Consider the following 15885-nt stretch of genomic DNA (forward strand, 5'->3'; position numbering starts at 1 on the left):
GTTTCATGACATGCTGATAATTTTTCCCTTCTATGGAAACATCAAATTCTCACTCTAACACATAGTTATGAACAATAACAACTTTTACTGATTAAGCCGTTTTGCTCATTTTTGCTTAAAACCGCTTAGTAAAAGTTGTTTAACATAATTTCAGCCTTCATATTCTACCATAAAACATCAAAATAAACACATTTCACCTATGGGTATTTTTTCCAAAAATGAACCCTAGATTAAATTATTGCTAGAATAAGCTTAATCAAGTTATCGGGATTCCAAAATTGTAAAGAACTTGAAAAATGGGGCTAGAACGGACTTACTATTGAGCTTGGAAAGCTTGAAAACCCTAGCCATGGCTTCCCCCATGCTAATTTCGGCCTCCATGAAAAAGATGAGTCAATTTTGGCTTTATTTTCCCTTTTTATTTCTTTTAATTACCAAATGACTAAAATGCCCTTAAGGCATTTCTTTAAAATTTTGTCCTATTCATGCCCATTTTTGTCCAAACGAAATATAATGGTCTAATTACCATTTAAAGACCTCCTCTTTAAACCCCCATTTCAATCAAGTACTTATGAATTAGAATACATATTTTGCAACTTTTGCAATTTAGTCCTAAAAGGCAAATTAAACATGCAATCTATAAAATTTCTTATCAATACTCTAACACATGCATCTAATCACTCGGTAAATCATAAAAATTAATTGAAATAAACTTTTCTATCTCAGATTTATGGTTTCGCAACCACTATTCCTTTTAGGCCTTATTTCGAGATGTTACATCAAAGTTGTCCACACGGGTAATCACACGGGCGTGTGTCTAGATCATGTGTGACACACGGTCTGCCCCCATGGGCGTGTGATCCGGCAGTGTGTCCCTTGCACCCTAATTTGGTAAAATAGAATGCTCAGTAGTAAACACACAGGCAGAGACACGGCTGTGTGTCTCAGCCATATGGAGGACACGGCTAAGCACACGGGTGTGTGACTTGGCCGTGTGACATCAATTTAGTTGATGACATCATAAACAAAGAGTTACACGGGCTGAGGACACGAGTGTGTCCCAAGCCACACAGGCGTGTGTGACTCTCTAAAATAGGAAAAAAATTCTAAGTAGTGTTGTATAAGTTCTGAGAGTTCTTGGTTGAGTCTCGAGCCACACCCAATGTATGTTTTGGGCCTCGAAGGCCCATATAAGGGACAATATGCATGTGAATGAAAAGTTTTAAATTTGGACGAAAATTCATGTCTCGGTTTTGTATGATTGTGTAAGTTTATGTTCGGTAACACTTTTTACCCTGTTCCGTCATCGAATACGGGTAAGGGGTGTTACAAAGATAGTTGAAATTGTTGATAATGACATATTGTTTTGGTATGTTTATGGTTATGATTTGAGTAATGAAATGGTTGAAGATGAGATGGCATGATTTGTATATGAATTGGTATGTTTTGGTTGCCTATAAGTGAATTGAAATGGTATGTAATGTTGTGGTTTAGGTATGCTTGAGGTGGGTGAGAAATGTGGCTTAAACCAAGCCTATTTACTCTCCACACGGTTGAGCACATGAGTTGTGACTCGACCATGTGTCCGCTGTAACTTAGTTAAACAAGTCAGTGAGTTACACGGCTTAGACACATGAGCGTGTCTACTAGCCGTGTGTGACACACGGGCTGACACATGGGTGTGTGGCCGGCCGTGTGACTCAAGTCAGCATACCCTCCAGTTTTTCCATGGCCATGGCATACGGGCGTGTCTTCTGCCGTGTGGTGCAAGTCAGTATGTATGCCCTATTTTCACATAGCCTTTGACACGGGCGTCTCTGGTGGCCGTGTGAGGCACACGACCTGTTCACACGGATGTGTGGTCCTTGTATGCATGAAAATTATATGAGTTTTTCAAAGTTTCCAAATGTTATCTGTTTAATCCTGAATCTCTTTTAAGCATGTTTTAAGGTCTCGTATAGCCTTATAAGGGACAATATGATTATGTTTGATTAAAATTTATGTGATAATAAATTTCATGTATGAGAAATGTATGTTGTATGTTGTAATTGATCGGTAATGCCTCGTAGCCCTATTCCAGTGACGTATACGGGTTAAGGGTGTTATATGGAAGAAGAAGAAGAAGATGAAATGAAGATCACAGTGGGTATCTCAGAACTCATTCTAGTAACCTCTTTAGATTGACCATATCTGCTTCCCGCTTCAACCGTCTCGCGCGTCGTGTTAATTTCGCTTCTTGCTTTAACCTCTTTCAACTCCTCTTTTCTTTTCTTTTTTCTAGAAAACTTTAAAAAAAATTGAATTTGTTCTTCTCTTAACCACACCATCATCAACCTCTCTGGACACTAATCACCACCAATATCTAGTTAACTAACCGCCATACATCACCACAATTATCAAATCCAAACCCCCTCACAATTACTCCATTTACCATCGACACCATAAACACATCCTCACCACACCCTCAACAACCAAAAAATTCACACCAATAACAACACAAAAAATGCAAAATAAACGACAAAAAAAAACTCCAAAGGAAAACAAAGTGGAAGCCTGAGAGAAAGGAAACGAAATCAAAGGAAGAAGAAACAAAATATAAAGAAAAAAAAGAAATAAGAGGAACATTGAGGCCAATTTTGAGGTCTTGGGTCATCGTCTTATAAATCTGAAGGGTAAGAATGTAGGAGGGGCCGCAAAAAAAACATACATTGGAATTAGACTGATTCGATGGTCGGATTTTGAGATCAGGCAAGGCGTAGTTTGAAAATTCAAACATAGATTCGAGTAGTTCGGGGTAATTTTTGGAGAATCAGACTCTGGATGCATGTTCAAAGGGTTAAAGAGAGACTAGTTAAGAGTTTGGAGTTCTTTGACCACCACCAGCAAGTCGGCGCGATAGTCAGACATCGATTTTTGGGTTTTTTGGCTATTGTTTATGAGTTGCTTCAGAACAAAGAAAATTTGAATGTACAAGGGAGAAGAGAATATTAAAGGAAAAAAAGTGTTGGTTGTATTTGTTTAGGAAATTAATAATAACAATTAAAAGAAAAAAAAATTTTGATGGTGGGACCATGTCCAACGTGGCACCCTAACAGGCCATGTAGGTTGTCTATTAATATGTTTGTAAAGGAAAATAAGCCCGGTGACTGATTTGTTACTTTCGAAAAGTTTAGTGACTAAGTTGTAGCTTTTTAAATTTTGGTGACTGTTTTGTTATTTTAATCAAAATTGAGTGACTATTGGTGTACTTTATCTAAAAAAGGATAAGAGTCAAATTGATAAAAAAAATTGTAAACATTGAAGGTTAAATTTAATATCCTGTCAAATAAAAATATAAAATATAAAAATTCAAAAAAATTATAAAAATCATAAAAAATTATTAAATTAAAAAAATCAAAACTTCTTTTTATAATATATCATTATATAAAATAAAAAAATTATAGAACACTATATAAAATATAAATAATTCAAAAAATTTAAAATTTTAAAAAATATATAAATTAAAATGATCAAAATCAATGGCTAGGTCATAGATGACATGATAAAAAAAGGTAAACATATGGCATATTCCCATTGGTTGGTTGTGCCATATATATTTTTTATACCATTAACCTTTTGAACTAAAAGTTATAATGGGAGAATAATTTATATAGTGAAATGAGATTAAAAAAAAAGTTTATAAGTATGTGAGAAAAATGGATATAACTTTTTTTTTCGAATAAAACATGGATATAACTTGAAGTGTCAAGTCGTGATATAAACCTCCTTTTTACAAGATAGTAAGCATGTATTTTTTTTTCTTCCGAATTTGTACTATTTTTAGCACATTTTTATATGAAGTTATACGTATAAGATGTATTTCAATATAAATATAAAATATAATCGGTCAAATGTTGTATAGAAGGATAGTTAATTTTTTTTAAAATATTTATTTAACACTTTGTTTAAATCTTATCATACCATCACGACCCAATAATGTAAAAAAAAAAGTTTATGTCATACCAAAATAATTAATAATACTCGGGCAACCACTTTCTCATCGTTAATTAGGACATCAATCATATGCTTTGCTCACCCTAACAAAAGTGCAAATTATCCGTGATAAATCAAATTGGTATAAGTAAAAGTGAAGTAAACTTTGTTAATCAATTTCCTAAAGCAACCAAAGAGGGAATATCAACTTTTTGAGTATGCCAAGGAAAGAATGAATGACCCACCCCATCATTATAAACCCCCAGCCATAGATTTCAACAACACTTTATGAAAACTTAAAGTCTTGTCTTTAAGCTTTGGGAGAAACAACAATGGAGATCATAAGGAGTCGCAGAGGACTCATCGTTGCTTGTTGCGTATTTTTACTTGCTTTGATTGCAGGAGGTGAAAACCTCCCTCAAAACATCAAGGTAATGAACTTTGCATAAATTGCTTTCCAATTTATAGTTTAGTATGATCTTTACTAAGAGTTGAATAGCACAGCCTACTTAAGGTAATGCTGAAATACGCTTTGTAGAGAAACTGCAGCTACACAGTGACAATACAAACTACATGCACAAAGGGTGCTGACACATCAGGCCATGTGAGCCTGAGATTTGGTGATGAAAAATCTAATGACATGATAGTTCACCATCTAAACTCCAAGCATGTAAGGCAAGTGGATCCATTGCAGCCTCTTGTCCTCGACGACATTCCCAGAAAACCATTCCAGGCTTGCTTGGTAGATGAGTTTCAAGTGACAGGCCAATGCATGGAATCACCAATTTGCTATTTGTATCTAAAGCTATCGGGAAGCGACGATTGGCGTCCAGGTTTTGCGCAAGTTGAGGCATTGGAAGAGTCTGGCCTCAGCTCAAAAAGTTTCTATTTCCGAAGATATCTGCCTCGGAACGTTTGGCACGGCTCTGATTTGTGCTCTAAAGAAATCACTCCTTTTGGCATCAGGCATAAGAGGAAGGTATTCAAGAAGACACCAGCGCCATGAATCAGTTTTGGCTGTGGTTTAATTAGAATTTAATTGGAAGATTTGTTGTTTTGATTACTCACCCTTGAATTTATGCAATTTCTAGTCTTGGAAATAATTGAATATGAATAACAATAATGATGATAATAATTGTGTAACAAAGTCACTAGCTATTCGGGTTGGGCTGCTGCTCTCCATTTGATTTTGGTCGTGGAGAGCTCTTCGCCAAGTCGAAATAATTGGATCCTTCCGAGTACTTTCCAGTAAACAAGCATTGCGTATCATCCAAATATCCCAACATAAATAGGCAACAAGTTCCATCCAATTCAAGAGTAAAAGATCTGAGAGCCCACCCATAATATGGAGTCACCCTTTTGCCATGGAATCGCACCCTAAACAAGACATTTTCGATGGTTACCCTCTCACCAAGACATCTCGGACTTATGTGGATGGTCCTCACTGTCTATGATAAAGTGAATAATTGGGGGCGAAACAGTTGTGGCATGATCTTCACCTAAACATATTTGAAAAATCATAGGATGATTGTTCAATATCGTGTTTAGCCATTGTATTAATCAAATAGTGAAATAGAAACAAAAAATAGAGAAGTAAAGAGAGATTTTGCAAGTAGTCATTTGTTAACTCAGTTCGGAAATAATTTTATTCTGCATAGTCCCGCTCAACAATCTTCTGAATCACCTATTGGTTTAAACTCAATCTACCCTTACACAAAGAATTAATTACAATATCAACATCGACCTCGACTGTTAGAAATCACTATCTTAAAAATATCACTTATATCAAATATAAGCTCTCCAATCAAAGCCTAACACAACAGTGAAAAATACCAAGTAATTAAAAGAATAAACAAATAACCAACTAAAAGCACTCCAAAGGCTACCTCTAAATGTGCGGCACAACAATCTATTTATAGGCTAAATTCGACATGTTTTTCATGTAGTCTTGATAGAGTAAAACCCTCAATTTTAATTTGATTACAAGTTCGAGCAAAGTCGGAAAGAATTGGTTGATTGAAAGTGGCTGCACTCGTCACATGGTATCAGATAAAGGCATGTTTAGGGAGTTAGACACCAATGTTGTGTCCAAAGTCAGAATTGGGAATGGTGAGTTCATTGAGGCCAAAGGCAAAGGCAAGGCTGTGATCTACACTCAATCAGGTAACAAAATCATTTCAGAAGTTCTTTTTGTACCTGATATTGATAAGAATCTACTTAGTGTTGGTCAGTTGTTAGAGAAGGGTTACTCTTTTATTTTTGAAGGAAAAAATTGTGGTCAATGATTTTTTTGGTCAAGAGCTAGTAAAAGTAGCTATACATGACAGATCCTTAACTTTAGAAGTGAATCAGTTGGAAGTAAAGGCACATACTGCTCTGACTGATGAATCATGTTTATGGTACAAGAGGTTGGGGCATGTGAACTATAAGTCACTTGGTTTACTGCATAAGATAAGCCTAGTTGAAGACATGTCCAAGATCGAGCCTAAGAATGATGTATGTGAGGTCTGTCAGCTTGGCAAGCAGACCAGACTACCTTTTCCTGTTAACAAAGCTTGGAGAGCTCAAGAGAGGCTCCAACTGATCCTTAATGATATTTGTGGACTCATGAAGACTTCTTCCTTCAATGGCAGCAGGTATTTTGTGTTGTTTATTAATGACTACACCAGATTTTGTTGGGTGAGTTTCTTGAAACAAAAGCTAGATGTGGCTGATTTCTTATGCAAGTTTAAGGCATTGGCTGAGAATCGAGCAAGTTACAAGCTGAAGATATTGAGTTCAGATAATGAGACTAAATATATGTCTCAAAAGTTTCAGAAGATTTGTGATGATGCTGGAATTCAGCATCAACTAACCACCATTTACACACCACAGTAGAATGGTGTTTGTGAGAGAAAGAATAGAACTGTTCTTGATATAGCCAGATGTCTATTATTTGAAGGAAAAATGCCTAACATCTTTTAGGCTGAGGCAGTAAATACCTCTGTGTATTTGCTCAACAGACTGCCAACAAATGCAGTCAAAGGAAAAATACCATTTGAAGCTTGGTTTGGACACAAGCCAACTGTCTCACACTTAAAGGTGTTTGGCTGCATATGCTACATACTTGTGCCAGCTGAAAAAAGGACTAAGCTAGAAAAGAGGTCCATGCCTGAAGTCTTTATTGGCTATAGCAACATAAAGAAAGGGTATAGAGTCTTTGATCCATCCATTAAAAGGACTGTAGCAAGCAGGGATGTGAAATTCAATGAGGGCAACTGTTGGAAATGGGATGAAACAGATGCAAGTTTGTCTGAGCAAGACCAGCAAGACCTTGACTTGTAGCATGTTGAGAATGAAGTTGAAACTGAGGATGGATATAATGATGTACCTGTCAGAGGCACTAGGACTATTATAAATATCTATGAAAAATGTGACATGACCATTGTTGAGCCTTCCAACTTTGATGAGGCTATAAAGGAGGGCTGTTAAAAAGAAACAATGGAGGCAGAAATGAGGATGATTCACAAAAATGACACATGGGAGTTGGTTGATAGGCCAGCAACAGGAAAGTTATTGGTGTGAAATGGGTGTTTAGGACCACACAATTCAGATGGGTCACTGAACAAGCACAAAGCAAGGCTAGTTGTGAAAGGGTATAGTCAACAGCATGGTATTGATTTCTCTGAAACCTTTGCATCAGTTGCAAGGATGGTCACTATAAGGCTGTTGTTTGCCTTAGCTGCTCAAAAGCTATGAAAAGTGTACCAACTGGATGTCAAATCAGCTCTCTTGAATGGATTTCTCAAAGAAGAGATCTTTATTGAGTAGCCAGATGGTTTAAAAGCTCTCGGTAAAGAGCACAAGGTTTGCAAGCTCAAGAAGGCTTTGTATGGCCTAAAATAGGCTTTAAGGGCCTAGTATCACAGAATTGATGCTTATTTGTCAAGGCTGGGGTTCAAAAAGAGCATTACTGAACCTACACTTTATGTGAAGAAGGTTGAGAGAGAAACCTTGCTAATTTTGTCTTTGTATATTGATGATTTATTGGTTATTGGTTGTAGGAGTAAGTTGATAGAAGAATTAAAGAAGCAGATGTAAGATGTTTATGAGATGACTGATTTAAGTGAGATGACCTACTTCCTTGGTATGGAAGTGAAACAGAATGAACATAGCATTTTCATAAGCCAAGAAGCTTTTACTTTAAAAATTTTAAGCAAGTTTTGCATGGAAAATAGCAAACCTGCTAGCACTTCTGTGGCATAAGGAGAAAAACTCTCTAGCAACAATGACCATGCACGAGTGGATGAAAAAAACTATAGAAGTCTAGTTGGTTGTTTGCTCTATTTGACAGCAACAAGACCATATATCATGTATGCTGTTATCCTTCTATCAAGGTTCATGCATTGCTACAATGTTGCTCATTTCAAAGCTACTAAAAGAGTCTTAAGGTATGTCAAAGGGACCTTAAGTTATGGAGTGAAATTTGTAAAAATTGAGGAGCTAAAACTAGTTGGCTAATCAGATAGTGACTAGGCAAGCTCAGTTGATGACATGAAGAGCACATCGGGCTATTTTTCACTCTATGTTTCGAAGTTTTCTGTTGGAGTTCTAAGAAACAAAAAATAGTAGCTTAATCCACTGTAGAGGCAGAGTACATTGCAACTGCTACTGCTGTTAATCAAGCCATTTGGTTAAGAAGCTTTTAAGTGATTTGAATGTTGTTCAAGAGGAAACAAAAGAGATCAAAATGGATAACCAAATAGTTGTTGCTATTGCTAAGAATCCTGTATTTCATGGCAAAACCAAGCACTTCAAGATCAAGTATCATTTTGTAAGGGACGCAGAATTGTCAAAGGAAGTCAATTTGATTCATTGCTTCTCGGAGGTTCAACTCGCAGACATTCTGACCAAGCCATTAACTACTACAAGATTTGAGTATTTGAGGAAAGAAATTGGAGTCTGCTACTTTGCAGCCAAGGAGGAGTGTTGAAAGTTGTCAACAATACAACAACAACCAAATGTCATCAAGAATGGAGCAACAAGCTAATGTCCACTATGTATTTAGATTATTAAACTTTTGTAACATGTGACTTTTATTGGTTTGATTGTAACTTTTTTGTTTAGCTAAGGATTAGTCAAGTACTTAACTTGTAATACCTCAATTTTTCCCGGCCCATGGGAAACCAAAGCATAATCCAAAATTACAAAATAATAATACAAGTCTCTTACAGTCCTTTTACAAATGTTGAAACCCAATAACCCACCTAAAACTTACCCAATATAAAAGCCCATACCCGGTTACAACCCAAAAGCCAGATTAGCACCTAGACTAGCCCAACTTAAACCAAGCCCAAACAATTGCAACCTAAACCTTATTACACCCGTGACCCAAAGAACCTAAATCGACCCAAACAAATCAGACCCAATAAGCTGCACCTCAAAAGCCCGAACGCTTAACCCCAGGTCAGGAACCCTAGGGTTTCTGCATCTTTTAGCGCCGTAAGCTATGCAGGGCCGTTCCAACTCCTGAAGCAAGAGCCATCAATGCCCCTGTCCCCCACGTCACCTCAGCTGGCCCTAATCAATGAGTTGTCCAGAAACGTCGGGGTACTCCGAGAGTCACCACTGTCGGTGCACCGTAATCTCAGGCCTCATACCTCCGTTAACGCCGAGATCGTCGGGATACCTGCAAAATAAAAAAGGAAATACAGCAAATGCGAACAAATAGAGCAAGAAAGAGGAAACTGAAATAAAAAAATGTCAGCAGATCAAGGACAAAGATACGGTGGATGTAGTAGACAAAAAATGGTAAGAAAATAAGAGATTTCTTTCCCAGCTTATGTAATAAATCAATGGCTATAAAAATCCCCTTTGTAACCTTTATAACATTTTTACAGAGAGACAGAAATAAAAAAAGAGATATACAAACAAAAATCAGTAAACAAACAGACGAATAGAGGTGATATTTCATTTTCTTTCCTTTCGATATTTATGGTTTTTTGGTACAATACATAACAAAATACTTTAAAAAGAAGAAGTAAAAGGTTACCCTTCGATTCATCGCGAAGAGGATAGGGTTTTGAAAGCCCTAACCGCCGGGTTTCAAGACCCAGACGGTGGCGCGTGAGGCATGTGGGGCCGAAGGCGGTGGTGCTCTGGGATGAGCTAGGACGGCCACAGGCCAGAGCTCTAAGAGAATTTAGTTTTCTTTCTTTGTTTTTTTTATGAGTGTTTAAAATGAATTTTTTTAAGTTTTTTTACTTTTATAACATTGGTAAAACGACAACGTTTCTGCTTAATTCAAGAAGCATTAAAACGGTGTCGTTTAAACAACAGGATCCGCGCGTTGACCCGATTACCCGGGTAGGATCCGCCTTTTTTTTGATAAATGAGTTAATTACCCAATTAGTCCCTCTACCCTTTTTATGTTTTCAATTTGTTTTATTTTATTTATGATTTTTCCCTGATGTTTTGTTTTAGTTCTAATTTAGTCCCTACAGTATCTGTTTTAAAGTCCAAGATTAAAACGCAGTCGTTTTGGGAATAGGGAAATTTTCCCAATGAGTCCCTTTTGTTTTACGCGCGTTTTAATTAGGGCCTTAATTCAGTTTTATTTCTTTTAAATTCGCCCTAAAATTTTGATAAATTTTAATTTTAATCCTATATTTATTTTATTATTATTCTATATATATTTTTATATATTGATATTTAAACTTACTTTTATATTATATAAAATTATTTTATATATGTATTATTTATATTATCTATTATTTTTCATAAATTATTATTATTTTACATCATTATTTTATATATTATTATTATATCTTTACTTGTTATATATTAATTATTTATACACATTGTCTTTATATATAAACTTTCATTATTTTATATTATATCTATTATATATCTTATTTCCTATATATTTAAATTATATTTTATAACATTTATTATATTTTATTTTATTATATATTACTTACTATTATTTTTATATATGTTATGTGTATCATATATTATCTATTATATTATTCATTATAAGATTTATAAATTAAATTATATTTTAAACTCATATCATATATATATATTAAATTATTAATTATGTTTTATTTTATTTTAAAAAGATGTTTTATGTTATGTATTATTTTATAAATCCTTTTACCTACTTTTATTTTATATATTTTTTATAATTATTATTCTCTTATAAATATTTTGTTATTATGTTTTATATTGTATAGCAAATACTATTTTAAAATTATTATTATTAAATATTATGTCTTTATTTGTGTTATATGTATATTTTGTTTATAATAACTCATTTCATTTTATTTTATTTTGTATATACCATGTATTAAATGTTATTTTATCTATTATTTGATATTACATTTCATGAACATGTACATTGATATTATATTACTCTTTTTGTATATCATACATTATTTAATTATTACTTTGTATGTTTGTATGTTTATTCATTCTTAATACATGCTATATATATCTTTGTATGCATATTGGTAATACCTGCTATATATGTATTATTTTTATATGTATGTATCTAATGCACGAACTTTATATTATTGCCATCATTTTGCTTAAATGTACGTATTATGTTACTATGTGTGATTTATAATGCAATACAATTCCTCATGCATCATTTTTTTTAAAAAAACAAGACTCTAAAGTTTTTAAAAAAATATAAAGGCAATGCTTGGTGTTTGGAAATTTCAAAAAAGTAGTGCCCTAACTTATTGGGTTGCAACTTTTCTCGTTGAGTTCGAATAATCAAGTACCCTTCTAAGTTTTAAAGACTTTCAAAATATAAGCGACTGTCTTGGAACAGCAAAGCGATATGTCCTAACTTATTGGATGTAACGTTTTGTCGTTTCGAGATAGGGATTTCTAAAAAAGGCTAACTTAGTGTCAATACTTTGATACGAGTAAACCCAAATTTTCAAAAATCAAAATATTTTAAAGAGGATCATATCTTAAAATTTTCAAAATTTTCGACATTAAAGACATTTGATAATCAATTCGGTACCAATTCTTGGGTGTTACGAGGGTGCTAATCCTTCCTCGTATGTAACCGACTCCCGAACCCGTTTTCTGATTTCGTAGACCAAAACTAATGATTTTAAAACAAAATATTTTAAAGGTGATCCAATCACACCTAAAAAGATTGGTGGCGACTCTCATTTTTGTTTTTTAAAATCGATTCCCATTTTCCAAAACTTGATTTGAAAATGGTCTCGACAGCTTGGCAACTCCATTGGGGACCAATAAGAGAGTCAAGCGTGTAATTGATTATCTCTTGTCTTAATGTCGGAAATTCAAAATTTTAAAATTTAATCCTCTTTGCATTACATCTGTTTGTATTATTGAATGTGTTATATATTCTGAAACACATTGCATTTGCATGACCGTTGTAGTCACACCCTTAAGTGGGAGTGAGAAACTACGCCTTCGTGAGGTTTTCGCCTCCGTGCAGGATAGTGGATCACTTTTGGGATACATCCGTACCTATGGTTTCGTGAGATTTTCATCTCCGTGCAGCCATAGGGAAATGTATTCCCTCGAACTGAACTCGTTTCAAATGAGCCTATAATGGGTGAGAATCGAGGAATCTGCTGGTTCGGGTACCTTAAACTTTAGAACTAGCCTCATATAGAAAACCGTAAGAACCCAGTTTAGTTAGATATTAAACTTTAGATATTACCTTATAAGTTACTATTGAGATTTATTAATATCATGTGGTTCTAACTTTTCTTTTTCTTTTGTTTGCATGTTATTTTGCATTACAAAGGTATCGATTCACAGTCAGTTTCTAAGATAGAGAGTTTTATTATGGAGAACGGACTTCTTGATAGAGTGGAGGGCAACACCAATGTCCATAGATGGTCTGAGCAAACTCAACTAGAAAAGGGAGATAGTGTAGCTGTTGGATACGTGTTGGAGCTGCCAGATTACACTCGCATCAGTGTCACGCAGAATAATTTCCAAGAGCTTAAGGAGATTTGGGATCAGTGGGACAACGAGACTAAACATTTATTCTACGGTAATTACGGAGACTTACCTTACTTGCTTGATGTTCAGGTAGACGAGCATTTGTTCCGAGCCCTTGCACAGTTTTGGAACCCAGCGTACAGTTGTTTCACTTTTGGGGAAGTAGACTTGGTACCTACTGTGGAGGAGTATACGGCTTTACTTCGTTGCCCTAGGTTTCAGAGTGATAGGATCTATTCTCGAGCTGCTTGTGTCTTTGCCTTTTGGAAGAAATTAATGACTATTACGGGGATGAGCGAGCAGTGGATCATGGCCAGAATCAAAGAAAAGGGTGAGTACAAAAGCATTTCATGGGACGCTTTGAAAGGTCTGATTTTGTCACACCCTGATGAGGCGAAGAAGGTAGATGTTTTTGCTTTAAGTTTGTATGGATTAATGATTTTCCCTAAGGCTTTGGGATATGTGGATGAGGCAACCACAGATCTTTTTCATTGACTCGGTAAGAGAGTTACTCCCGTTCCTGCAATTCTAGTGGAGACGTTCAGGTCTTTAGGTGCATGTAGGAGGGCTGGTGCAGGCAAGTTTGTTGGTTGTGCTCAGTTGCTTTTAGCTTGGTTCTACAGTCATTTCAGATTGATAGATAAGGTTGTCTGTCGGGTTTTCTTTGAGGATTACTCGCCCTTGAAGGACATAGTAGCTTCAACAAAGAGAGTTGAGGTTCCAGAGGAGAATTGGATGGCGCTGCTTCAGAATCTTCAGTCAAAGGATGTTGAGTGGAGGGCTCCGTGGATGATTCTTGGTGAGATTCTTTACCGGTGCGATAGTTTCGATTGGGTCCCTCTATTGGGAGTTTGGGGAGCTATTGGTTATGCCCCTTTACTTGTGTTGAGGCAATTCGGTTTGAGGTAGTTTGTGCCAGCAACCCATGGGTTGGCTCGAAGTGAGTTCATGTATAGAGGAGTCGACTACAAGAAGAAAGTCAGTGAGATCTCTAGTGCTTGAAACAAGACTTGTCGGTTGAAGGGAGCAGCTATTAGCCCTGCTACGACTCCAAAATATATTGAATGGAGAAGCAGAAGGATTGACGATAACATCTCCAAGCCAAGTGGGGAAGAAGTTCGACCGATGGAGGAATATTTGCAAGTGATGCCCTCGGAGTTGGAAATTGTGAAACAAGAGTTCGAGAGAAAGAATTTGGAGCTCGAGAAGAAAATAGCGAAGCTCGAAGAGGAAAAGATGTATTGAGCCTAGATGTTGATGTTCAAAAGATGGAGATCGAGAAAGATAGAAAAGAAAAGAAGAAGATCGAAGAAGATCGAGATGATTTGAAGGAGCATTACAAAAAGGCACAAATATCCTTGAAGAGAGCAAGAGTAGAAGGGGCTTCAGACCAGCTGCAGAAAGAGATCCAAGAAGAAAAAGTTAGAGCCCAGTATTGGGAAAGGAAGTATCAGGAGATGCAGTCGCAGAGTTTGGCATTAGAGGAAGAAAATAAAGATTTGAAGTCCAAGGTAGCTGAGCTTGGAAGATCTCTTCGTTGGCATCAAAACCATGATTCTACGGTCGAGTTACAGGAACTAAAAAATAAGGTGGAAGATTTGGAAGTGGCGTTACATGATGGTGAAATTCGGATTGAGCAGCTCGAGGCACAAGAGGATTATCTAAAGGAAGAGCTTTATCAGTCTAGAGGGCAAGTCAGAGAGAGGGATTACATCATTGGTGAAGCCATAGCCTAGATTCGAGAGGTTGCTGAATATGTACGAGACTTAGCAATACGAGCTGATGTATTAAGTCTGATGTATGAATCGTCGTCAGGCATAGGACGAGAGTTAGCCCTTTTGTTAGATAGAGTTAAAACTTTGGGCATTAGGGCAAAAGCGTATTTGTAATCCTCTTATATGTAAAGACATTCTTTTTCTAAATAAAGCTTTCTAAACGAAGTTGAACCAGAATTGATACTCTTATTGCATTCATGCATTTGCATCTCATAGCATTACATCATATCATATGCATTCAAGGTTATAGAAAGACCTTAATTAGTTAAAGTTTCTTTATAAAGGTAGAAAAGAAAATCTGGAAATTACACATCCTTACGGCACTCGCACTAAAACTAAGAACATGGATCAAAGGTTTGAACAATTGCAAAAAGATATGCAAGACCAGTTGCAAGAGCAGTTGGCCAAAATGCAGAATGAGATGAAGGAGCAAATGTTGGAAGCTCAGAGGAACATGATGGCCGAAATGGCTCAGCTATTGAGGGCCACTGATAAGGGAAAGGCTCCTATGGCCATTGTTGAAGAGGAAAATGAGGGTCCTCCTCCAGGTTTTACTCTACCTCGTGTGCCATTGCAAACTGAGGCACTTCCTAGAAGACCATCTGTTACTGTGAGGCCTCAACATGGGCCAATTGATACTGGTATCCATATGAATTTCCTGACTGGTTCAGAATTTAATTTGGGTGACAATCCTACTAATCCTCTCGTTCCTGACCTAGATATGGTGAAAAAGGAGGATTTGAAAGCTGAAGCTGCAAGGCAATTAGATGAACGCTGCAGATGGCTAGAAGAAAAGTTCAAGACTTTAGTAGGCACTAGCAATCATCATGGGATTGACGCCAAAGATTTAAGTCTAGTCCCAAACCTAGTGCTGCCTCATAAATTCAAAATGCCAAAATTTGAAAAGTACAATGGTACTACTTGCCCAGAGGCCCACATCACAATGTTCTGCAGAAGGATGACGGGGTATGTAAACAATGATCAGTTGTTGATCCATTGTTTTCAAGATAGTTTAGTGGGAGCAGCAGCCAGGTGGTACAATCAGCTGAGCCGGGCTAGAATAAATTCGTGGAGGGATCTTGCACAAGCCTTCATGCAATAGTACAACCATGTGACTGATATGACGCCGGACAGGACCACACTTCAGAATATGGAGAAAAAG

The 15885-nt window shown here is 36.2% G+C and overlaps 2 protein-coding genes and 1 long non-coding RNA gene across 4 annotated transcripts; 2 read left to right on the forward strand and 1 right to left on the reverse strand.

The window, feature by feature from the left end:
* Positions 1–4253: 4253 nt before the first annotated feature.
* Positions 4254–5075, forward strand: LOC107932922 (embryo-specific protein ATS3A). Its single transcript, XM_016865045.2, has 2 exons — positions 4254–4403; positions 4511–5075. Exons 1-2 carry the CDS (start codon positions 4305–4307, stop codon positions 4976–4978), a joined length of 567 nt encoding a protein of 188 aa, XP_016720534.1. The 5' UTR covers positions 4254–4304; the 3' UTR covers positions 4979–5075.
* A 4010-nt stretch (positions 5076–9085) lies between these two features.
* Positions 9086–10428, reverse strand: LOC107932905 (uncharacterized). Its single transcript, XR_001693503.2, has 2 exons — positions 10004–10428; positions 9086–9640 (listed from the first exon to the last, which is right to left on the reverse strand). It is a non-coding gene; the product is annotated as an uncharacterized lncRNA (long non-coding RNA).
* On the forward strand, positions 9620–14900 carry LOC121232165 (tropomyosin-1-like). Of its 2 annotated transcripts, XM_041117653.1 has the most exons (3): positions 9620–9762; positions 9852–9913; positions 12749–14900. In XM_041117653.1, the coding sequence occupies exon 3, from the start codon at positions 12790–12792 to the stop codon at positions 13441–13443; it is 654 nt and encodes a 217-aa protein (XP_040973587.1). In that variant the 5' UTR covers positions 9620–9762; positions 9852–9913; positions 12749–12789; the 3' UTR covers positions 13444–14900. The 2 variants fall into 2 exon arrangements, with proteins under 2 accessions (XP_040973587.1, XP_040973588.1); XM_041117654.1 differs by having other exon boundaries at positions 9636–9913.
* Positions 14901–15885: the final 985 nt, after the last annotated feature.

Source organism: Gossypium hirsutum, chromosome A07 (genome assembly GCF_007990345.1).
Source record: "Gossypium hirsutum isolate 1008001.06 chromosome A07, Gossypium_hirsutum_v2.1, whole genome shotgun sequence".
NCBI classification, from domain to species: Eukaryota; Viridiplantae; Streptophyta; class Magnoliopsida; order Malvales; family Malvaceae; genus Gossypium; species Gossypium hirsutum.

Coding starts and splice junctions, on each gene's coding strand:
- LOC121232165 (XM_041117653.1), top strand. CDS start 12,790: ATGGAGAACGGACTTCTTGATAGAGTGGAGGGCAACACCAATGTCCAT.
- LOC107932922 (XM_016865045.2), top strand. CDS start 4,305: ATGGAGATCATAAGGAGTCGCAGAGGACTCATCGTTGCTTGTTGCGTA. Junction 4,404..4,510: donor ACCTCCCTCAAAACATCAAG/GTAATGAACTTT, acceptor TACGCTTTGTAG/AGAAACTGCAGCTACACAGT.